Raw genomic sequence first — 27,714 nt, forward strand, 5'->3', positions numbered from 1 at the left:
ATATGACAACAAAATCGTTGGTATCATCAAATTACAAAAAAGTAGAAAAGGAATGAACTCGGATCTATGAGTGGACGAGGCAGCGCATTAAGAAACTCCTCCTCCTCCCCCTCCCCCTCATCCCCCCTCCCCCTCCTCCTACTACTACCAATAATAATTATAATAACAATAATAATGATGATAATATTGATAGCTTCATTCAACTTTCTGCACAATGCCTTCCTCGCTTCATTGATTTTGCACATGCCCAGCTACTTCCTATGAGGAAAACGGAATCGACTGTAACAATAGGGGTCTCATTATTGACGCTGCACACTATAAGATTGCTCGCCTGAGAGAGCAATGCCGACCACATAGGGCACCTTTTTATATGGTGTGCCCCAAAACCAGCCACAAACCTTGGACGGGCAAATAATTAAATTGCAGAGACGCGCATTAGCCATGTTGGCAGCGTTGTTAAGCATTACGCCCACCATCTGTGTCAAGAAGAGAGAAGAGGCAAAGTAGATCAAGATTTGCGAACGGTTGTTGGTTGAAAGATTAGGGGTGATGTTAGAGGGTTTGACCGGGTTAGGGTGAAAACGGGTGTCGCATTCTAAAGGTGATAATGAGCATTTGTGCAGAGTATCTAATCGAATTCCGGAGAAATTGGCGAAAAGGTGATGGCGTCAGATTAGGACTTTCAAGCTTATTTTGTTGAAGAAGATAAAAAAGAAAAGAAAAGAGGATTCGGAGAAAAAAACGCCAATCGGTGAATACAAAAAGGGGTCAATAAATGAAGACGAGAAAATATGAACCTAAAAAAAGTGAAAGAAACATCACCAAAGCAAAGAAAAGATGCTCCCCAGAAGAGAAACAGTGAGAAAAAAAGGAATTCATTGGACCAACACACACACACACACACACACACACACACACACACACACACACACACACACACACACACACACACACACACACACACACACACACACGGACGCACGGACGCACGGACGCACACATATTGTTATTTGACATTCTAAAATCAAAAGATTTATATATTTCACACTCATAGTGTTTTATTTATATGTTTATGTAGTACGTCTTACACGTGTTTCGTTGAATAACGGAAGTACACCAAACACCTCATCAAGGACAGATATGTGTTCATCAGAAAATATAAATAAACAGTTGGAGATGATTTTTTTTCGAGGAATAAGAAGTATATGTCAAAGGAACAAATTTATAAAAGGAAAATCATGCGAATAAAAACTCTTCATTATTATAATGCATATAGACATCTTCCGGAAAAAGTCACATCCACGAGGAGACGTTATTTTATGGCGCCATATTTGATTGATCAAATTTCAGCCATGCTTTTAAGATTTTCTATTTAGGTACAAATTAAAAGCAAGAAGAAGTTCACAAACGATGAAAGAGATGCTATTCATAATATAGTATTAACAATAAAAACCCTTGTATTTAATCAGAATCATGAATCCATCAAAAGGTTTTTACGAAAATAATATTACTCACATAACATACGCAACTGTCAACATTTATTCTTATCTTAAATAAACATTCGCATTAGACTTATGTTATCCTATAAGTTATCATCATAAAAATATTATAATATTTATTATTTAATTAACTAGCACTAAACAAAAGCATTATTGATTACATATTTATGATTTGCCTCCAGTAAATTAATTCGTCCGATTGAAACGACAAAACAAGTTAGATAACTCCCCGTTACCTCGAATTATCTTTCTTACATTTGAATTTTACTTTTAAACTATTATATAAGATATACAACAAACTTTTTACAATATATATATATATATATATATACATATATATATATATATATATATATATATAGAGAGAGAGAGAGAGAGAGAGAGAGAGAAAGAGAAAGTTAGAGAGAGAAAGAGAAAGACAATGAGAGTGAGGGAGAGGGACAGAAGAAAAGTATATTTTGAAGACAGCGAAAAAAGGATGGGACGGATGATTAAAAAAAAAGGTTTATCTATGGAAAGACTTAGTAAGAAAATCAAACCCGTTAAAAAGAGAACGATGCAAATAATTGCTGCTTCTCAGCCTGCACGAATCAATCACGTTAGACAGCCGTGTTGATAGATAAACACTATCGATTGGTGGAAACAGACGTGAAGAAGTGTGTGTGTATTTACAGTCGTATACACAAACACGCTACCAGCCAAGAAAGACACCTGAAATAAGCGCCGTGTGTGTAAAGGATACTTGACTTAATCTTTTGAATTGTATTCGTCCCATTGCTGGTGGCCTATGTACGTACGCGCGCCCTCCTTGGTAGGAAAAAGAGCAAAGAGTGATAGCAAACAATGCGGAATAAATGAAGAATCTGTCCAAAGTGAACACATATTATCGATTGACGAACAAACGAAGGAAAGTATGACCAAGAGGCGGGCAGGTAAACAGCTAAGAAGGCTTACACAAGACAAATAGATCATTGTGCGAACACACAAGCACTTCAAAATACATACAGACATACATACACACACGTATATATATATATAACGTCTATCTCATATATATATATATATATATATATATATATATATATATATATATATAAATCCCCGAAACAGCTTTTCATGGTAAACGACTGATGATCCCTTAAATTAATATTAGGTCTATTGTGAATTCGAGAGAGCAAGTGATTGCAGGTGAATAAATGACTTACTGACTAAATAGTTTCCGAACGAATGATAAAAAAGATCAAAATTAAACAGGTTAAAAAACTTCCAAGCCTATATATATATATATATATATATATATATATATATATATATATATATATATATATATATATATATGTATGTATATATATATATATATATATTTGTGTGTGTGTGTGTGTGTGTGTGTGTAGTGACCAGCAAATTCATGTCGCTGGTCACCTAAACAGAATAATCTATACGGAATCTATTAATTTCAGGAACAATTTGATTTTGTCACCGGTTACTCATGCAACTTTGTCAGCGCGTAAGAAACGCAGCTGTAATGCGTCACTTTTACACACAAATCCATGGGACTATATTTTTTTTATCTTTCTGCGTATGAGACAGTAAACAGGTTAGAACGTTCTAGAAACTCGATACAAAAGCACTAGCGCGTTGAAATCAAAACAGTCTAGACAGTGTTTCCGCAAGTCACCATCGTCGCCTCACGTGATATCGCTCACGTTTAACTCCGCCCGAATGACATTAAAAACCACACTAAGTCTCAGCAACGATTCCGTGATCTCCAGCCGTTTTTTTTGTAGACTTAATAACCTCGAAATTATCACCTTGTGGATCTCAACTGCCTACATATGAAAGGCGGCTCGAGTAAAATTGTTATGAAAAAAAACTGCACACGAACGAATCACTCTATCCCTTACTAATGAAGCAACAATGGATGAATATTCTATATTTACGAACTTTTTCTCCCTATTATTTTGCATTCGTAAAGTTTTATTTGTAAAATTATGCTAACAGTAAGGACTTCCTCGGCTGCAGAGGATTTCTTCAGTCATAAAAGCTTCCAGCAATACATTTACAATTTTTATATTATTTTCCTACTTGAATGATGTTTCCAAACTCTTGTCTTATAAAAAATACACATCTTACCGTATCAGTCTTTTAAATTTCACGCACATGGAGAAATAGTGTACATTCAAGAAGGTCTGTGACTTGCATGTATATTGCACATAAAAAATGATCCATTTCTGATTAAATAAAAATTATTTTAAATGTTTGTAATTGTTTCCGAGTTGTTGTTATTTGCTGATGTTCTAAAAAGAATTTTTTTAACATGCTCTCGTTTTCGTCATGAATTCATAGACCAGTCGATCCCTATTCAATCTACATATATACATATACTATGACATGAAAGATGAAGAAACAAAGTTACACATAACTTTATCATATCATCAAAATCATAGGAAAAAGCTTAGAGGATAATAAAAAAAACCTCTTTAGACCGTGGCATTTCAAAGCTAAATGCTTTTCATCAGAAAAGGAGAAGGGACAGAATTATATAAAATGCAAATGTAGAAAAGTTTTTTTTATTAATTTTCCCTTTAACTTTTCTTTATTGTTCTGATGATATAATAAAGTTATATATTTTATTCCTCGTCTTTCATTTAATGTTATTGTTTGCTCCCTTTAATAGTTCTCAGCTTTACTTATCTTGATAAAGATTTACTTTTTTATAGCGTAAATTTATATATATATACAACAGTGTAACCCGGATATAAGATACCTTTTTTCTTTTTAAGAGCCACAATTCCCTTATATCCGGGTTATACTTATATCCGGAATTCTGATATCCAGGCTACACTGTACATTAAAACAGGCTCTAATTGTGGACCAAAGAAAAACTCTCTTTTATATGCTTTTCTTTTATTCGGGTCTCTTATAACCGGGTTACATTATATATACATATATATATATATATATATATATATATATATATATATATATATATATTTAATGATCGGATGGCATTTGTCGTTCCAACAGACGAACACGCTAATGTGACATAAGGTATATTATGGGAGATATCCAGCTTTTGTTAAAGAAGCACTCCAGGGGAGACAAAAATAAAAAAAGTAGTTAGATATCTCCCATAATATACCTTATGTCACATTAGCGTGTTCGTCTGTTGGAACAACAAATACCATCTGATCATTAAATGAAAGGGTTGCGCAATCTCTAACCACTCCTCTTCTGAGTTGACACAATTTTATTCCAGTGGCAAGAAGTTCAATACGACTGGAACTTATGCTGAGATAAACGGAAAACCCATACACTACTTGATATTCCCAATTGCTCAGCCTTTTTATTATTGACCTGGTTCAATGATGCTTAACTTTGGTAATCTAACGGGAACCAATGTACCAACGTGATTATGCCGTATTGTCGTAGTCGTTGTGGGGGAAACACTACGTAGAGATTTTCTGTGATAAAATAAAATGTTTTCTCTTTCTTTACTTGCTTTTCTAAACTCTTTCTCCACCCAAACTGCTACCTGTTTGTCTAATAAATTCGATACTAGTTTTTTTCTTCGGCACAATACACGAGACGCTATCGACGAGGCAGTATCGAACCGTTCACTATCGATCACGCGATCAAGTCAGTCAATGCACAAAAAAGATAGCGATGAATAAATAGAAATAATAAATTGTAATATAAACAATTGACAAGCGGATACATGAAAGGAAATCAGACGATGAAAGAAAGATAAATCATGGATCGAACCCTTGTTAAAGGCAAAGACTTATATTATAAAGAAATACGGGTAAGTTGAAATACATCTGTCTCTCCTTCTCTAACTATATCAAAGTAAACATTATTTTTTTTTATTCCTGCTGAACCATTTTTAAATTCTAGCATTCTTATATACAAGTTTTATTTTTACGAAGGTCGGTCCAGAGAAAGCTTAAAGTCACTTTCTGTAAGAAATTAAAAGAGCGAAAGAAAATTACCGCGAAAATTGACCCAGGTTTTTACAGTTAGAAGGAAGAGAATGCTACAAACGTAAAGTTCTTGGAAAGAAGCTATTGGAATACAAAGATGTATTACAACGAAGGACATGAACAGTGAATTTATGAAGAGAAACTAGTCAAACTAGCACAAAGGAAGTAGGGAATTAGACAATTCTGAAGAACTGTTATAATAGTACTTATAGAAGAGACTGAGACTAACAACATCTCTCTTTAGCACTTTTTATCTGTGCCTAAACATAAACGTAGATTCCATGAACAAAGCTTCTTTCTTAGAACCGCACACCTGTGGAACTCTGTTCCGCTTTCCTGCTTTCCTACTTTCCTCACTGACTACAATATGGTGGTCTTCAAATTCAATGTGAGCAAGTTATCCAATTTAACCAATTCCAACTACTAACGATTAGTACGACTTTTCCCATTAACTACTGTACATTAATTAACCTTTATCCTTGAGTGGCCTCGGAACCTTGATAAGTGGTGATTCCTTTGCAAAAAAAAAAAAAACATATCTGTAAAATAGAAAATGTAAAGAAGAAATAGTTGAGTCAACCAAATGACAGATATGTTTCTGAACGTCATCCAGAACTGTCAAATGTAACAGATATTCACAAGCACCCATATGAAAACAATGCTGCGTATAATGTTGGATAGTAGAGTTGTATAAGTAGCGAATAGCTATAAGCGGAAAAAGTGTTTGGAGCATCTGTCCGTCTTTAAGACACATAGTAATCGCTTAAGACATGAATAAAACTAATGACAGAAATCCACCCAATAAATATAACCTTGACATTTATTGGGTGGATTTCTGTCATTCGACTTTTTGAACGATTCCCTGAATTCCAAAGGCGAGAACATTATGACGCTATCTTCGTTTTCATTTTAATTTAAGCGCTCAGAACTTCTTGCATTTCACACTCTTAAAAATAAAACTTATTTAGGTAGGTAAAAGAATAACTTATCCTGCTTTTGGTATTATTTATTTGTTATAAATTTGTTTTTGATTATTGTTTCGTTAACCATTGTAAAACATATCCCAAATGAAGCACGATGATTAACAAAAAAAGAAAAAAAAATATTCCAAGGAAAAGGGGTAAAAAAGATGGTAGCGGAAAATGAAAAGAAAAGATTAATAAATGGAGTGTCTCTTTTTTTATCTAATTTATAAAACTCACTATGTCTGTCTGTGTGTCGGCCTGTTTCTATATTTTCAAAGTGCATCTCCTCCGCGATGCATGGTTACAGAGCGGCGTAAGGGGTAAAATGATTGCATTTTTGTGGACCGTGTTTTATTGGGATGGGGGGGTAGCCGATAGGGGTCAAACTTACGTTAAAGATGGTTTATTTTAAACTATTTCTGACCCATTTGACGATAGCTCAAACAGTAACGACGAAGGTTGGAATCATACATATTTTGGTTTTAATTATAGCTGATGGCACCGAATTCATATGCTGTTTTACTTTTGAAAAAAAATGCTTGGATACAATATAACATATAATAATCAATAGAGAATTGAATCTATAATAGTAAATGCGAAAATTGCATAAATGAAAATATCATATTTAAGCGTATTTGATGACCAGGCCACGTCGAGCGGCCAGCGAGTATCTACTCAATTTCTTCGTGTCTGCGAAAGTCTTTTGATTCCAGAATTCCGTATATTTCTCATTTTGTCGCTTTTTCTTCTAGATTAATTTCCTAGATGTGAGTATTCTTTTTTTCATTTCATGTTTTGTGTTTTTGTCATAAAATCTCATGTTATTTGATGAATACGAAAGAAGCTAAGTAACATGACGATTATCAAGAAAACACTCAAACGAAATGATAAAACCTTCGCCATATTAAATGTCGTCTGCTTTTAGGTCGTATTTTTTGAGCCAAGCAAGATTATTGATTTACGAGTCTCGTTGGGTTTCTAAAGTAATTCAACAAAGATATATTAGCCTTCCATTCTCTCCTGTAATACTAAAACAACGGTAGAAGGAAGGATGAATAAACAATAAATTAGTATAGAGAACTGAAAATCAAAAATAAGAAAATGGCGACTTCGTTTAAGTATGAGCAAATCAAATAAAAATAAAAATATATAAAACTAATGCTAAAGTGAAACATTAAAACGTTGAAGGCTAGAGATCTTTGCGTCACATTTATATCTCTATAGTTAAATGTTTGCTTGTTTGTTATCTTTTTTTTGCTTTGCATCAATGAATACAGTATGACAACAGATACACCGAGTACAGTGTAAGGTGTCACAAAAAAATGACGTCAGTAATTAAAATGGAGAGAAAAGGAAGGGATTCTTAAGGATATTGCGAAAAAAAAAAAACAAAACAAAAACACACAGAACAAAAGAGAGAAAGCGAAAAATAGAGAGGGAAAAATAAATTCTGAAGCACAAAACGTCTCTCATTTTAATGGTACCACTCCCGTCTTCGTAACTCTTCAATGTTATAATTTTTGAGTTAAAAAATAAAAGGCCATATTTTTGAACGGCCCTCCTAAATAATGGAACATACATGATATAAAAGATTATTGTTTGTATTCTTATAATTTTTTAAAATCTTTTGGATAGCAGTCATCCCATGTGATTGATACATATTCTCGAATTGTCCCTACCATTGATAAGTTGTGGCCCCACTAGTAAAAAAATCAAAAAAACAGAAAACAAAAACAAAAAGAAACAAAAAAAAGAAAACAAAAAACAAAAACAAAACAAAAAAAAACAGAACAAAACAAACAAACAAACATAGATCTTTTATACTCCTATAAATGTTTTTTTTTTGTTCCTCGACAAAAGGAGGGTGGATCTGTAAATAAATTCACCGTTGTCCGTTCGTCCGTTCGTCCGTCCACACTTTTCTCAATAACTACGTCTTGGATTTTTTTGAAATTTTGCACAAACATTAAACATAGTATAAGTAAAAAAGTAACAATGGATATTCCGGGAAAACTCGGGCTGCACCCCCACCCCCGTAGGGGTGCCTTTCGGGTTAAAATAGCTAAAATTGACACTTTTGTACTTATTAAAAAAATGATGCCTTAGATTTTTATAAAACTTTCTGAAAAGTTGTATCTATCTGATTTCTATATATTTTTGTTTGTCTATACTTCATGATAACTCTTGGGTGTGTCCCAGGGGCTGTTTTAGGGCTAATAAAAACACTCCATTTTTGGGACTATTTTACGATATTTGTTCAAAATATTCTGTGCATGTCTATTTAGTAGTTTTGCATGGTGCTGAACTCAAATTTTTATATGTTAAGGGCTTGGGGACTTTTGGGGCTATATGAAGGGCAAATGCTGAACTTAGTCATTTTTTTATGTCTCGGTCACTGTGCACTCACGGGGGACCATGCATGCTTTATTTGTTTTTTTTTGTGTATTGATATTGATATTAAAACACCTTTTTTCTATTTATTTAAAAAGAAAACACAACTTTGTTATATATGGGTCGTGGAATTGCATTCACTAGCAAAAATCTAGCTAATTTGCATATTCTTCCAAACATTCATTTAAATTAATTCCCTATTAGTTTTCTTCGGTTTTCTTATGGGATGATCATCTTTAGTTAACTATTACGTGTAATTATATTCATGCAAATATTCTACATGATTTATACTAGCGTAATATTTGCGTAAAAGGTTATAGTAAAAACAAACCTTTTTCTCTCTATATATTTATGTATGCGTATATATATTTGTTTTTAAAAATTTGTCAGTTTTTGTCTACATGAAACTAAATATATAGGTTATTCGAACCCATGCGCAACTTTATATTTGAGTTTAAGCCGGGGAAAATCGGTACATAGTGTGAACATTAAATAAAAAGTAGAATTTGTCAGGAGAAGGTCGAACGACGGCATTACAAATATGCATGCGTTACGTAATAGCTATCGGTTCATGTTTTAATTTTTAGCCTTGCAGCAAAAATATTTTCATAGGTCAGGCATTAACGTAAAAGGAAAAAGTAAATCGTAAGCTAAACCTTTTGGTTTCGATTTTCGGTGGTGGCGCACGAGCCATTTTCTAAGAAATTCTTTTAAAGTCATAACTATATACTGGGTCTAATATCATATAACAATGAATACAAAGTCTGTATGATTCAAAATATCATATTTAAACGTATTTTACGACCGAGAAATGTCGGGTCGCCTGCTACGATATAAATATAATAAGCTTGTTTTTATTCTGGTGAGTGTGCTCAGACTTTAAAATTCTTTTATGCAAATCAGGCCGATAATTTATTGTACAGTAACATAAGACCACATTCGCTATTTAGTGTGAACTGTAACAGAACACAGCATATGGTACTATTGATCCCCCCAAATAAAACATCTAAGAGAGGATTTACTGGAACCACTAAAAACGCATCGAAGCACAAAAATTAGGAACTGGAGACTTCTGGAAAATCTACAGCAGTGTAGTAAATAATGGGCAATCAACAATCCCCCCCACCACTAACCAACAATCACAAGGTTGTTGGCTCAGCAACCGAGAAGGCTAACATGCTTGCCAGTCGGGTTGTCTCAAACTCTACACTGGACTCTTCCAACCACCCCCTACCTGACTTTCCTTTGCGGACAGACGCCACGCTAGACGATCTGAAAATCCCCCCTGGTCAGGTGCATGCTATCATAAAAACCTTGACACTTCAAAAGCATGTGGACCCTATCTTATCCCAGCTGTGCTGTTAAAATAGTGCTCAGCCGAAGTAGCTCCAGTTCTTTCCAAACTCTACCACAAATTCCTTAATGAATCTTGCTTTCCGGACTGTTGGAAAACTGTTTCTGTGGTACCAGTATTTAAAAATTCTGGCGAAAGAACTGACCCATCAAATTATCGCCCCATTAGCTATCCCCCACTTTTCGCAAAATATTTGCGACCATAATTAACCATGCTCTAGTCCATCATCTTACAGATGCTAAACTTCTGGCTGACAAACAATATGGATTTAGACAAGCCCGTTCCCCAGCAGACATCCTCATTGTAATCTCTGAACGTATATACCATTCACTGGACAAAGCGGGGGAGGGCAGAGCTGTAGCTCTAGATATATCCAAAGCTTTTGACAGGGTATGGCATGAGGGTCTCCTCAGGAAAATTAGATCATACGGTATCACTGGTAGAATACATAACATAATTAAATCCTTCTTAGATAAGAGAAAAATCCAGGTTGTCCTCGACGGTCGTATATCTAAACAATATGATATAAATGCGGGAGTACGTCAGGGGTCTATCCTTGGACCTATATTGTTCCTAATATTCATAAATGACCTTCCCAACAAAATTGCCTCTGAGATGGGTATATATGCTGATAACACCACACTCTATAACAGGCACGACAGGAAAACTAATGAACACATATCTAAAGAAATAACAAAAACACTAGAGGATGACCTCCAATCTGTAGTGGAATGAGGACAAAAATGGATGGTCACATTCGATGCTGCCAAGACTAAACTTGGTTCTTTCAATAATTACAAGAAACCTTCTCTGCCACCAATAGCAATGGCCAGTGACTCTTTATCTGAGAGTACATCTTTCAAACTGCTTGACCTAACGTTCACAGGAAACATGAGTTGGAACAATTACATTGAAAGCATTGCCAGGGCCGCTGCGAAGAAGGTGGGATTTCTCTACCGTGCTAGAAAACTACTAACACCCGAAAGTATCCCGTACCTCTATAAGGCCACCATTCCCCCATGTATGGAGTATTGCTGTCACATTTGGGCTGGTGCATTTTCTACTAGTCTCTCGCTCCTTGACAAGGTTCAAAAGAGAGTCGCCAATCTGATAGGCCCTGAACTGGCATCTAAGCTTCAGCCTCTGTCCCATCGACGAAATGTTACACCCTTCTACCTGTTCTACAGTATTTTAATGGCGAACTGCAGACACTTCTGCCCCCACGACGTAGACACCCTCGACAAACCCGACAGGCAGCTAAATCCCACCCCCACACAGTAGAGATCCCTAGATGTAAAAGATCTTTCTACTCCAGTAGTTTCTTCCTCAGAACCACTAGACTCTGGAATTCCATTCCAGGTCCCTGCTTCCTCAACTGTATTGACATGCAGAAGTTCAAGTGTAACGTGATCCGACACCTTGCTGCCCAAATCCCTACATAGTACCACAGTAGTTGTTGCCCCTGGTAGTAGCCCCCTACACCAAAGTGGCAATGTGCCTTGTTTGGGGTGAAAATGTCAAAAAAAAAAAAATCATGCAGATATCTAACTTTCAGAGTCATAATGATTTCAACGAATTTTGTCAATTAACAACTCGACAGAATAGGTTTGTAAATGGTCTCCCATTTTTAGTTTCCCGAAATCGGTCTATTGGCTTTGAGACATCATATTTATTTGCTTCTTCTAAGAGGGCAGAGTTAAACAAAAAGTTCGATTATTAATATGGGGAAAACCAGCTTCCTAAAAAAGGACGCTTGGTATTCGGACAAAAATAAAAATCGACCCAGTCTACAAAAGCCATTCCTTTACCAACCAAGCACAAACAGATACTAGACACCAATCCTAGCCCGAAAACCTAGAATCAATTTAGGTCAATGGTAGATCTATTTATATTGAGGTATTTTATGATATGCCAACTTCATAGCTGATTCTATTTTACTAGATTGACGACAAGCTGTTATCTCCTCCCTCTTCACCTCCTCCTCCTCCTCCTCCTCCTCCTCCTCATCATCATCATCAACAACAACAACAACAATGACGACGACGACGACGACGCTTAAAAGATGAATTGTTTGACCTTTACCGCCATAATTTCAGCGCGCACTGATACGTTCAGCATATTTAATTACATGTATATTTTCTTACGATAATATATTGATATTTTTTATGCAAAGCGGAAATAATTATACGGAATTTTCTCGCTTTAAGGATAAATATATTTAATGATTACAAAGACACACGCACACATATATAAGGGAACCAAACATATTTCTAAAAAACATTGTAATGTGAAGCAATGTAAGTATGTGTATCTATGAATACACATGCAAATCCATAGATTTAATAATATAAACACACACACGCACACACACACACACACATATATATATATCAGTCGACTAATAATATACATCTTCATATATACGTATATATACATGCATGCATAGTAAATCATTAATAAACAATATTCATGCATATTAAATATGTATATATGCATATATATGTACATATATATATATACACATTAATGTATAGATATTTGTACATATATATATAGTTCATAATTATATATATTTATATATACACACATATTAATATATTTTCACATGTGTATTAAATATATATGTACATATATATATATATACTTATGAATTATAAATAGTTTTCATATATATATATATATATATTTATATGTACATGTATATGCCCATATATTCATGAATGTTAATATATATTGAAAGATTTATGCATAAAAATGCATATGCAATTTCATGCATAAAGGGCACACACAAATATGTTACATATGCGTATATATATATACATATAATATGCACACACACACATATATATATATATATATTACTTATACGTATATAGAGATACAATATGCACACACACACACCTACGCACACACACACACACACACACACACACACACACACACACACACACACATATGAATTGACCAATATTCGTGCATATCGAAGTGTAGATTTAAATATATAAATAGTTTTATGTATATATATATATATATATATATATATATATATATATATATATATATATATATGCATATTCATATCTAAGCGAGCTCACATACTCTCTTTTTTTTACAAGGTGGTCACCACTTATCTAGGCCCGGAAGCCACTCAGGGATAAGGGTTATTGTATGTACAATACGTTAGTGTGGAGATTTAATAAAGTGTCTACTTAAGGGGGCGGTTCATCAGGAATTTGTTTACGTTGGACTTGAAGACATCCACGTTGTAGTCAGGAGGGAAGCAGGCAGACGGAACTGAGTTCCACAGGCGTGCAGTTCTAAGAAAGAAGCTTTGTTCATGGAATCTACGTTTTGATTTAGGCATAGATAAAGAGTAGGGAAAGTATTTGACAGTGGAATCAGCTAGACGGGTTTTTTTTATAAAAGATTGGCGAGGGGGGGGACCAGAGATTGGACTTCAGACGAGTACCTGCCATGGAAATAACGATAAAACAAAGATAAATTTGCAACGTCTCTTCTGTGGGAGAGAGGTTGCAGGGAAGAGAAAAGGGCATCCCACACTAAGCCACGAAGTCTATTTTGTACTCTGTCAAGGCAGGATAGGCTGTTTAAGCAGCTCCTGCATAGATATGGCAGCAGTATTCCACCCTGGGACGTACTTGGCTTTTATATAGATAGAGAATTGCATCAGTAGTGAGATATCTTCTGGAGCGGTAGAAGGATCCCACCATCTTTCCAGCGACCTTGGCAACAGACTTGATGTACGTGCTCGATTTCAGATCAGGAGTGAAGGTCAAGCCCAGAAGCTTGTCAAAATATGGGGCTTCTCCTAAACGAGAGCCATCCATTTCAATTGATGCCAGCTGGGGATCAGAGCGTTGATGATGTAAATATAGGAGTTTGGTTTTAGATGCATTAAAGGTAACCAGCCACGTCTCCCCCCACTGAACCACTCGTTCGAGATCAGAGGAGAGAGAATCAGAGCCTTGTCATTTACAGCCTTTGATGTGTTGCCGAAGATGGTCGTGTCATCAGCATAGATGTCAACGAATGATTTAAGTATGTGTTTAGGGAGATCATTGATATAGATCAGGAAGAGAGTTGCCCCAGGTTGGACCGTTGAGGGATTCCAGCATTAATACTGATTTTCGTCCATCAACCACTACTCTTATGAGCCTATCAGAGATAAATGATTTAATGATTGAGGGAATATTTCTAATTATACCGTAGCTGGAGATCTTGTGAAGTAGGCCTTTATGCCATACCTTGTCGAAGGCCTTTGATATGTCAAGAGCAATTGCCCTAGAAATTAAGCCTTTTTCAAGAGATTCACTAATCCTATGAGATATATTCGTTAGCACATCTGTGTGAGATCTTGCAGAACGGAAACCATATTGTGTGTCACTAAGAAGGTTATTTCTGCTGAGGTGGTTGACTATTTCTCTATTTAATATGGATTCCAGCAACTTACTCATCACACACAGGAGACTTATTGGTCTGTACTGAGAGGGAGGTGACTTATCACCTGAATTCTTAAATACAAGGAATACTGATGAGGTTTTCCAAGGTGTTGAACAGCACTTCTCCTTAAAGCAACGTTTAAACAGTTTCGCAAGTATGGGAGCAAGTTCTGGTTGAAGCTTTTTTAACACTATAATTGGGATGCCGTCAGGGCCAGTATCTTTACTGAAATCAAGGTTCTTGATTAGCTTGGCGACCTCACGCACAGATATTTGTATGCTACCTAGCGTGTTCTGTGCTATAGGAGGATATATGGGGAGTTGATGGCCTTCGTCGCATAGGGTAGAATTAGCTGCAAAGTTCTTTGCAAATAGTTTGGCCTTATCTGAAGCTGACGAGATGACCTCTGGTCCGTTGATAATGGTTGGAATAAAACACCCACTTCTGTTCAGGATCCTATTTGTTATTTGCCAAAACTAGTGGGAACCAAGCCGTTGATCAGCTACTTTGGATTTAACAGACTGGGCATATATCTCTCTTGCATTTTTTATTACTCTTTTACAGTGGTTGCTGCTGTTCGTGAAAGCAGCTTTAGTCTCAGTGCATCTATTACATTGGTAGCTCTCTGTGTATATATATATATATATATATATATATGTTTGTGTGTGTGTGCGTGCAACTATATATGTGTGTGTGCGCATCCATAGATGCATATATATATATATATATATATATATATATATATATATATATATATATACATAAATTTAGACGCACACGTATATTTCTGCTTATATCTATATGTAAATGTTTCTTGATATATTGTGAAAAGAAAATCAACATCATATCTGAATGTTTTTCTCTTTTCAACTCGACAAGTGTCATCCACACATGATCGGCTGATTACAGCTTGAATCTTGGCTAAATTTAAAACTATTTATTCTCTCTCCTCCGCCGTTGACAAGAACATTCGCATGTGTTGTTGACCTGACTGCAAACTTTGTATGTATTATTATTACTGTGTCAAACTAATAAGACAGAAACTGCAAAATGATATACAGTGTGGAAGCGTGGTTTGAAAACGATGAAAATAGATCTGGAAGCTTGACAAGTGAGAACGAATGTATGGAAGGAGGAGGAGAAAGAAGAAAAAAAGTGTGTGTATTGTGTAATAAGAAGAATGGGAGGATAATCGGAAAGGAAGTAGTAGAAAAAAAAGGAGTAATAAAGAAGAGGTCCATAAAAAAGTGTAGGGTGAAAAAAGTCCGTCACTTCGCCTACGTGCGTGGATCGTGATATTAACATCACTTGATCACCCTAGACCTACTTGAATAACATTAAAGATTAACGATTCATAAATTTTAATTCCAACTAAATCCTCGCCGCGGTTTACGCCGGCCGACGGGTATGTTCCTTGCCAATGCATTGTGGCTGGGCTCGAATCCCTCGAACGGTTGAAATTGTGACTTCCTGCACTGATGATTCCCGAAAGAGTGAAACAGTAGTGTCTTAATGTCTGTAAGTTTTAATAATAATAATAATAATAATAATAATAATAATAATAATAATATATATATATATATATATTTATATATATATATATATATATATATATATATATATACTAGCATGGATGGGTGTTTGGAGGTGTATGCTGAGCAAAAAAAAAAAAAACAGTCAATTTTTTTTAACTTTGACCCCTATTATTACCCCTTAACATTTATTGTTTTGGGCTCAAATTAATTTATTAAGTTAGATCAAAAAAGAACCTATATGTAAAATTTTAAGTGTTTAGATCCAGAATTGTCGGAGGAGTTAGGTAGAGTTCTCAAAGGTCAAATCGTTGAACTTTGACCCCTTAACAGCCAAATTTCTGGCCAAAAACCGATCACATAGATTTTTTTCCAAATCTCAGTACCTGTATATCAAATTTCGAGTCTGTAGACTAAAAATTGACAGAGTTATTGCGTAAGGAAATGTACACAGACACAGACACAGACACGTTCACTTAGATATATATATATACATATATATATATATATATATATATATATATATATTATTAAATATTATTTTACGTGCATAAAAGTATACCTATGGACACGCACGTTTCTGACTATTAGCCGTCGTCAGCACAGGTTAGGATCGAACTCATGACATCAGTATATATATATATATATATATATATATATATATATATATATATATATATATATATATATATATACTAGCAGTTCAGTCCGACTTTGCTCAGGCCCGATGTACTGTTCATAATTTTATGTGCATATGTATATATTAAATAGTGTGAATATGCACGGTAATGACTTTTTATATAATAGGCTTCCTTAACGACCATAGAGAAAAGTTGGTAGAGACCGCAGAGTGCGAATATTTTTAAAACTTTGACTTCGATTTTGACTACTTAACATTTACTGTTTTGGGCTCAAATCAAATTAAAATGCTAAAGTACATCTAAAATGTCAAATGTTTAGACCCAAAATTGGCGGACGAGTTGGCAAAGGTCAACTCTCTCAACTGTGACCTCTTGGTAGCCAAATTCTCATCCAAAAACTGATTAAAAAGCTTGTTGCATGTCTGAATACCATTTATGTAAAATTTCAAATGTAGACCCAAAAGTTGCTGAATAGTTTGCTACATACCCCTTTGGCAGCCAAATTCTCGGCTAAAACCGATCAAAAAGCTTGCCCTATGTCTGAATACATTTTATGTAAAATTTCAAATGTTTAGACTAAAAATTGGATAAGTAATTTGATAGAGACCGCAAAGGTCAATTTTTTAAAAACTTTGACCCCAATTATAACCCCTTAACATTTATTGTTTGGGCGCAAATGAAATTATTAAGCTGGATCTATGCCCAAGTAACCAATATCTAAAATTTCAAGTGTTTAGACCCAAAATTGTCGGAGGAGTATGGTAGAGTTCTTAAAGGTCAAATCTTTGAACTTTGACCCTTTAACAGCCAAATTTCTGGCTGAAAACCGATAAAAAAGAGTTTCCTAAATCTCGATACTCCTTATGTCAAATCTCGAGTCTGTAGAGCGAAAATTGACAGAGTTATTTGGTAGGGAAATGTAAACAGACAAACAGACACACACAGACATTTTCACTCATAAATATATATATGTGTGAGTTCCTTCTCTATAGGTTCCGAAACAGTTGAGCCTATCCTTTGCAAATTACACACAAAGCTAATTTATATGTGTGGTAGTGTTCTTAGATATGTTTTGTACAGAAATGCATCCAATAAGTATTGAAAATAGGAAAACTCAGATCCTAAAAAAAAGAGAATTTTTACAAGGGAATATTTTGACTTCTGGAGATATAGATAAGTGGCGGAGCATTCGACTACAGATCAAATGATCCCATGTTCAAGCCTAGGTGTACCTCACCTATTTATTTTTTTCTTATTAATGAGTTCAATTTACGATAAAAGAAAAAGTACCACTTTAAATCGCTAATAATTTCTTCATTTGCATATTCAACAACTAACCATTAATTAATTTTCCGAGGATATTCATTCATCAAGCCCAAATATCAGCTGACGTGATATTGTAAATAAACACAGACGGAATTTGATAAACAACATTACCATTATTATTTATTTATTTTTGAGAATTTGTCCACCGGGCAAATTATTTCTCGTAATATATAATATTCAACAGAACATTGATTCTATAATAATATATACGCAATCTACATAAATTAAATTCTTTCTGACTTTTTCTCTACTGATCTTGAGTATGTGGTACAATAGGGAAAGAGGTAGCTGGTTAATTTTAATGCATCTACAACCAAGCTTCTACATCATCAACGTCTGGCATCAATTGAAATGAATGGCGTTTGTCTTGGGGAGGCTCCATGTTTTGACAAGCTTCTGTGATTGACTTTTACTCCTGATCTGAAATGGGACACGCACATCAAATCCGTTGCCAAGGTCACTGGAAAATGGTGGAATCATTCTATCGCTTCAGTAGGCATCTCACTGCTGATACGATGCTCTACCTGTATATGTCCAAGGATGAAGTACTGTTTCCACATCTGGCCAGGAGCTGCTAGAAAGAACTTATCCTGTTTTGACAGAGTTCAAAATAAACTGCATAACCTAGTGGGGATTCCTTTTTCTCTTCCTTGCAACCTCTTTCTCACACAAAAGACGTTCCTAGCTTACCTCTGCTTTTTCGTTATTGTCATCGCAAGTGCCCGTCTGAGCCCCAGTGTATGGTACCCCTTCGCCAAACTTTCACGAAAAACACTCGTTAAGCTGAAACTACTATCAATAGTTTCCCCTCACTCTTCATCTGTGCCTAAACCTAAACGAAGATTCCATGAGCAAAGCTACTTTCTTAGAATTACATGGCTGTGGAACTCTGTTCCCTTAGCCTGCATTCCAGCTGACTACAATATGGTTATCTTCAAGTCCAACGTAAGAAAGTTCTCATGAACTCATTAACCCTTATCCTTGAGTCGCCGCCGGGCCTTGATAAGTGGTGACTCCTTTATATATAAAAAGGATTCGTATCGTATCGAGCATCCAGCTAGTTAATTAGATAAAGACAAAATCGAAGTAAACTAGTGTAAACAGAAAAGTAAATGAAAAAAAAAAAAACAAACGAAAGGAAAAAATAAAGGAAGCAGAAATATGTGTTTGAAAGAGAAGGCAATTGCCGAGTGTGACTCCTTCCCGGGATGAAGAACGGACGTCAAGCTAACGAAGACAAGAGTTTAACACGATCGGTCGGCCAATACCATTTAAGCCTGTCGGTCTCGGGCGCATCGGCGATGTGATTCCATTAATTGATAGGTTTACTTTGCAAGTCTCAGCGGATCAAAGCCGAGAACCAATTAGCTGAGTGCATTCGCGATTGACACAATGGAAAGAAAACGACAAAAGATAAAACGTGTGAATGCAAAGTGACAAAAATACAAAATGAAGACAAACTTATAAGATTTCTTTATAGACTTACATAGTACATTTGACTTCGTTGCTTGTGAAGCTGTTATTTTACAAGAGAATCGCTATTATCAATACCCGAAAGCCACTCGAGGATAAGGGCTTATGTGTACAGTGGTCATCAGGACAGCAGCATAGTTATCGTTATTAAAGAACAAAATAAAATTTCGTACACACACACGCGCGCACACACACATACACACACATATATATGTATATATATATATATATGTGTGTGTATATATAACAGCTGAAATCTAGAAACATGAATGTCGATGGGTATACCTTTTATGCACGTAATCATATTTAATAAATTAATAAATATAAATTAAGTCCCATAAAATAAAGGGCGACTAATTCATATATAATATAAAGCTGTGTGTGTGTGTGTGTGTGTGTGTGTGTGGTGTCACGAATAGGGTCCTATATGGTTGACTATTTAAAAAAAAACTGATTACATATGATGATAGAAGATGTATCGAGACAGAGGAATGGGTATGTTTAATCTGGCAGAACGGTGGTTCATTAAAATTGTGGGGTCTGCGTTCGCGCCTGGTCCACAAAGTATGGAAATAAAAAATTTAAAAATTAAAAAAAAAAACGATTACAAGTGTTTCTGATATAGATGTACATAAGAATACTTTGATAAGTATGTTTTAACTTAAATAGGGATGGTATAATAAAATTGTGGGATCTGCGTTCGCGACTGGCCTCCATAGAATGGAAATAGGCACAAACCTTAATAAAGACTTTTCATATCTATCTGCGTAAGTATACTTTGATAATTATGTTTCAGTTTGAAGAAATATGGTATAATAAAATTATGGGGGTGTTCGTTCGCACCTGCCCCCCATAGAATGGAAATATGTCACAAAGTTTAATAAGGTTTTTTAATATAGATCCACAGAATATTGTGGTAAGTGTTTCAGTGTGAACAGGTATGATATAATAAATTATGGGGCATATCTATTTTATTTTTACTTTTATCATATTTTGCTTTGGTTTTGATACCCCCAAATTCAACACAAATTTACAACCCTTCCTTTTCATAACTTATCATACTTTAATAAATCAGAGTCCATTTTCTGTAGGCTGTTTTTGAAGCCAGTCAACGACGGGTACTTTTGCTAGTATATATATAAGTGGTGACTCCTTTAAAATGTAAAGAAATATTGTTAAAGAGAAGAGAAAGCTGTTTTGTAGAAACTTTTTTTGTTTTTTTTTCAAATTTTTGAATTATCTTTTTTGTAAATACGTCGAAGACATGGATGTATGGTCCAAGCATTTTTTTCTTTTCAAAGTGTTCGCGATTTTTTAACTGTTAACTTTTAACATATCTTCAGGAAGTTGTGCGAGAGGCTCGTTGGGAATTATGGGTAGATTTATTTAAATAGTAATTGGGTTGCGAGCGAAAGTGTGGTGAGAGTCAGTGAGTCTGCTAGCGGCGATGGGGGTTCGTATCACGAGGAACGAGAGAGCGTGCCAATTTTAGGATCAATGGCGGGAACGGTTTGGATGTGAGAGGGTGTTATCCGAGGCATCTAAGTGTGTTGGTACTATTTAGGAATACGACCTGATTAAGGGTAGGTCTTTGCGTTTTTATATAAATAGCTTCAAGGATTTAAGCTTCTTATGTATGAATATAAAAAAGAGCTTATAAAACGGCAAGGTAGCGTAATAAATAAATAAAAGCGTTTCGAAGCTGTGAATATCGCAAAAAAAAAATAATCAACAACAAATCTTAAATTTAAAAGCGCTAAAAAATTCAAGTCTGGAGTACTCGTAACTCAATAGTAGAACATCAGACCGCGGATGCTGATGGCATGAGTTCGATCCTTACCAATGCTGATGACGACTGAGAGTTAGAAACATGCATGTATAACTTTTAACATGCGTGTATACCTTTTATGCGCGTAATAATATTTAATAAATGATAAACAATACGTCCCATTAAAAAATAAAGGGCGATATATATATATATATATATATATATATATATGTGTGTGTGTGTGTGTGTGTGTGTGTGTGTGATTGTGTGTGTGTGTGTGTTGTAGCTCTTTAAAAACGCCAAGGTAGCGAAGTAAATAACAACGTTTTGAAGCTGCTAATATCGCTAAAACAACAACAGATCTTATATATATATATATATATATATATATATGTATGTATATATATATTATATATATATATATACACGCACACACACATACACACATATGTATATATATATATATATACATATATACTTTAGAATTATGATATACAATATATCTACTGGTATGCAAATCCAATGATTATCATAATTACAGCATATCATTAGATGTAATATTTATATAAGACAATCCCAGCTCAATAAAATTGCTCAATATACAAAATAGAGCAAATAAATCATTATTTAGGTATTTAAATTTTATGATTTAAAAAGTTAATTTTCAAATATAGAATTTTTATTGTTTGCAAAACAAAGAATACATTTTAATATATATATTTCCTTAACCCATAAGTTTTCGATGTTTATTCATCTCCTCAGACGATAAACATTAGCAAATGTTATTAATGGTTTACATCTTATTTGCTAAAGGTAATAAACATAGAACATTAAAAGTTTTTAAAGTTTTTAAATCATTTTAGCTACATAGAATAAGGGAAATTAGATATTGAGGCAGAAAAAAGGATATTGAACTTCAAATTCAAAATGCATGCTAAATCCTGAAATGGAAGTTCGCAATGTTGTATATCTCTGCTTTTGTTGGAAACACTCCCTCAATGTTAACACCCTCGACCAAGTTCACTAGCTGCAAAATCTCAGCATAGAGGTTCCCAGATGTCGGAACACTTTATGCCACAATTTCTTTCCTCGGACCACTTGTCCTTGGAATTCCCTCTCTACTTCTTGTTTCTACCAATATACAGAAATTTAAATTGAATGTAAATTAACATCTTCTGGCACAACATTTCACTAGGGATGCCACCTACTATTAATCTGACCTCTAATCATTGGCAAAATGTTTTGTTTGGAGGTAAACGAAAAATAGTAGTTTTTAAATTGTTTCAGCAACCCATCAAAGCTCGTACATGAAAAATAAACATAAGAATACAATATGAATATGAATGTCGAGCAGAAATCTATACTTCTATAATTTTTTTTTGTGTATTGATATTCATATTAAAACCTTTTTTCTAGTTATTGAAAAAAACCCCAACAAATATGTTATATATGGGTCGTGGAATTGCATTCAGCTGCAAAAACCTAGCTAATTTGCATATTCTTTAAACATTCATTTTTTTTTTATTAATTACCTATTAGTTTTTTTTTGGTTTCTTACGGGATGATCAACTTTAGTTAACTATTACATGTAATTATATTCATGCAGATATTCTACATGATTTATAGTTGCGTAATATTTGCATAAAAAAGGTTATAGTAAACACAAAGCTCTTTCTATACATATTTATGTATGCGTATGTATTGGTTTAAAAATTTTGTCTACCAAACTCCTCTGTCAGTTTTTTGTCTATAGACATGAAACTTTATATGTAGGGTATTTTTTTGTCTACAGACATGAAACTTCATTTGTAGGGTATTCGAATGCATACCAAACTTTACATTTGGGTTTTAGGCGGGTAAAATCGGTACAAAAGTGTGAAAATTAAAAAAAAAATGAAATTTGCCAGGTGAAGGTCGAACGGCGGCATTACAAATATGCATGCGTAACGCAATAGCTATTAGTTCATGTTTTATTTTTAGCCTCACAGCAAACATTTATTTATAGCTCAGGCATTAACGACAAAGATAAAAATAAATCTCAAGCTAACCGTTTTGGTTTCGATTTTCGGTGGTGGCGCACGAGTCATTTTTAAAAATTTTTTGTAAATCATTATTATATATTGGGTCTAATATAATATAATGCAAAATCTGCATAAATCAAAATGTCATATTTAAGCGTATTTTACGACCGGGCTATGCCGGGCCACCTGCTAGTACAGCGATATATTGATAAACTTGAAATAACTTTTCTTTTCCACTTGTGATCTTGTTTCACACAGAAATGAATTACATGAATATTTATGAATGTTAGGAGAAAATTAGTTGTATAAAAGTAGTAGTTTTGAAAAAGTTCAGTACGTAAATGATGTTCATAATAAAAAAAAAATGAAGTAAATAAAGAAGAAAATAAACCAGAAAACAAGGAGAGTAAAGGGAAAAGATAAAACGAAGAAGAATAAAAACTTTACAACGTATTAACCTTTAACCAACATGTCACCTATATATAGATAAAAATATATATTAACATGTCACCTATATATAAATAAAAATATATATTAACATGTCACCTATATATAGATAAAAATATATATTAACATGTCACCTATATATAAATAAAAATATATATTAACATGTCACCTATATATAAATAAAAATATATATTAACATGTCACCTATATATAAATAAAAATATATATTAACATGTCACCTATATATAAATAAAAATATATATTAACATGTCACCTATATATAAATAAAAAAATATATTAACATGTCACCTATATATAAATAAAAATATATATTAACATGTCACCTATATATAAATAAAATATATATTAACATGTCACCTATATATAAATAAAAATATATATTAACATGTCACCTATATATAAATAAAATATATATTAACATGTCACCTATATATAAATAAAAATATATATTAACATGTCACCTATATATAAATAAAAATATATATTAACATGTCACCTATATATAAATAAAAATATATATTAACATGTCACCTATATATAAATAAAAATATATATTAACATGTCACCTATATATAAATAAAAAAATATATTAACATGTCACCTATATATAAATAAAAATATATATTAACATGTCACCTATATATAAATAAAATATATATTAACATGTCACCTATATATAAATAAAAATATATATTAACATGTCACCTATATATAAATAAAAATATATATTAACATGTCACCTATATATAAATAAAAATATATATTAACATGTCACCTATATATAAATAAAAATATATATTAACATGTCACCTATATATAAATAAAAATATATATTAACATGTCACCTATATATAAATAAAAATATATATTAACATGTCACCTATATATAAATAAAAATATATATTAACATGTCACCTATATATAAATAAAAATATATATTAACATGTCACCTATATATAAATAAAAATATATATTAACATGTCACCTATATATAAATAAAAATATATATTAACATGTCACCTATATATAAATAAAATATATATTAACATGTCACCTATATATAAATAAAAATATATATTAACATGTCACCTATATATAAATAAAATATATATTAACATGTCACCTATATATAAATAAAATATATATTAACATGTCACCTATATATAAATAAAAATATATATTAACATGTCACCTATATATAAATAAAAATATGCCTTCGTTACTTAAAATAAATCCCATCTCAGTTCATTTTCTAAAAAGAATTTAACAATTATATATTTGTCGGATTTTAATGATTGGTTTTATCAAAATTCTCCTTAACGAATCAGGATTTCGATTAAAATCATGTCACATAAGGCATGTCACATAAGGCATGTTACATAAGGCATGTCACATAAGACTTGAGATAATTATTTAACGCCGTCGCTATCTTCACCATTAAACGATCAACTTCGGACAAGTATGCATTTGACAACTCACGTGCCGAATTAATGTTGTATTAGCATTTAAGCAATTGCTTCGGCATGACGTCACGGAATGAAAAGCATATATAAATATCAAGATAAAAATAATAGAAGAAGAGAAGAACAAAGAAAATGCGCTTGAGAAACATGCGAGTCTCCTTTTCCTACGCCTTCGAAATCGAGCCAACCGACTTGTAGGTCCTAGAGAAAATTGCTACAACAGCTGATTGTTGCTAAACACAAGAGAACTGCTATATGAGAGGAAAGTCAAAAAAGGAGAGAACATGTGCCGTGTTGTAAATACGTGTCGGCAACTTGTGCGTGAAAACGAACGGATTAATAACCTTTTCTTTCACTTAAATTTATATTTTCTACGCGATTTTCTAAATTTCAACATTTAATTAATTTTAAAAGTAATAACAACCTGACTATTAGATTTGAAGAATTTAAAACGATTTACTTTTAAAAATGCAATAGATGTAGAACAGTCTAGATAATAGGGTTAGCTCACATGGATAAATCGTGGTGAGAAGTGATAAGGATGATAAAAAATAGAACGAGAGAAAGGGTTAAAAAACTGGTCAGAAATAAGTTAGCTTAAAAGTCAATATCTAAAAGCCGTTCAACTCATGTCAGTGTATAAAACGAACGTTAAACCAAATATAACGATGATGATAATGATTACCGTTACAAATATTTATAATAATGTTGACTGAAGACTCGAAATGCTTTTTAGTTAAGTTCAAAGTCAAAATCGGATGAATTCTAGAGTAAATGTGGTATTGTGGTGCTACAAATGATTCTAGCTAAACGTAGGAAAGATAGATGCTGATGACCATTGATCCAACTCGCTGCGCTGTTACGTCTAATTTGTTAAATTCTATATTTACTTTCTAGCAAATAAATGTTTCAAAGTATAGTATCTGTTTATAAACTACACTTCATCCGTTCTGTCCTCGTTCACTAAAAAAGAAATCTTTTAAGATTGAGGTAATTTCTATTTTTGTCCCAATCCAAAGTGCTCCATTTTGGGAGCACATTAAAACCTTGTGTCTGACTTTGTCCTCGTTGAAGGCAAGTAAATAAAGATTGACGACTCCATGTGCCTTGTTAGATTATTGCCGCGACCATGGCTCGAACTTCCACTAAAGATGTTGGCAACAATCACGTGGTTCATCTCATGAATCTTTGATTCTAAACAGATTGTAATTATTAGAGTCAAGAATCCGTTACTTCTTCATCTATACTATTTTTTTGTTTATAAATATTACATTTTGTGATTGAAGAAAGTATTTACCTGATATAGCGAAGCCGCTGAATCCGACGGCTAAGGTGAGACAAACGATTGCAGTTGTGGTGTCTGTGGTGTAACCAACACCTAACAAGAATACGGCTTCCATTCCAAAACCTGAAAAGAAAACAAAGACGGAACAATGAGACACAGGAAAATAAAATCTAAAAAAAAAAGAAAAAATTTAAAATTATTATAAAGTGAAAGAAAACGTTATTGTTCGTTTCATATACCATTTGTTAAATGTGGCGAGGGTCTGAAGACTATCAGTGTTTCTCATGCAGAGATCCAACTGGAAATGCTCAACTCTCAGCTAGTATTCTGACGGTTTACTGATAGAGAGAGAGAGAGAGAGAGAGAGAGAGAGAGAGAGAGAGAGAGAGAGAGAGAGAGAGAATGAGAAAGAGAGGAAGAAATAAAGAGATATAGAGGGAGAAAGAAAGCCTGGTTTGCAAACTTTTCAGATTTTTGCAAGTCATTCTATTTTTGCCAACCTATATTTCCGTTTACTTTCGAATTATGCGATTTGTCTACGCAATTTACAATGGTATATTTTTATTAGATTAAAGTTTTAAATGTCCATTCTCAACATATTGTTATTATTGCTACTAGTTCTCATACAGTTGATTACTCACTGACAATAACAAATCGCTCCAGATTTCAACTACTCCCCCCTCTTCTTCCAATACCATTGCAAATAATTTTGCGTTATTACAGCAGCCGCTTACCATTGATTTCTCGCTGGCAACGACCATTTGTCATAGAAAATTTGAGTGGTGATAACCCTCCCGAATGTTCCAGTTCTATCTACATCCATCAAATGAAAGTCGGATTCGTGCTCTCTCCCCCCAACATATTTCCTATGTTTTTTGGCTATACAATTATTTGTGTGGTATAAACCAAAGCTGGTATCCTCACAGTGCGCGTGTATATTTTTCTTTTATTTATGGGGTAGGGAAGAGGGGGATTTCTAGCAGTTCTATTATTATTATTATTATTATTATTGGCTCAAAAGGAGTTTTCACACAGGTCATAAAGGATTTCTCCTTGAGAAAAACCTGAGCTGAGTGACAACAAG

General features: G+C 33.6%; 1 protein-coding gene across 3 annotated transcripts in view; it reads right to left on the reverse strand.

Annotated features, from left to right (window-relative positions):
• Nucleotides 1–27,714, reverse strand: part of LOC145277036 (vesicular glutamate transporter 1-like) — a 766,656-nt gene that overhangs the window by 42,433 nt on the left and 696,509 nt on the right. For all 3 annotated transcript variants that reach the window (XM_080128665.1, XM_080128667.1, XM_080128666.1), the window contains one exon: nucleotides 26,643–26,753. In XM_080128665.1, the coding sequence (XP_079984791.1) occupies nucleotides 26,643–26,753 (111 nt within the window). The remainder of the gene's footprint in view (nucleotides 1–26,642; nucleotides 26,754–27,714) is intronic.

This window comes from Euprymna scolopes, chromosome 5, assembly GCF_053919585.1.
Source record: "Euprymna scolopes isolate OS-2025 chromosome 5, ASM5391958v1, whole genome shotgun sequence".
Classification (NCBI taxonomy): domain Eukaryota; kingdom Metazoa; phylum Mollusca; class Cephalopoda; order Sepiida; family Sepiolidae; genus Euprymna; species Euprymna scolopes.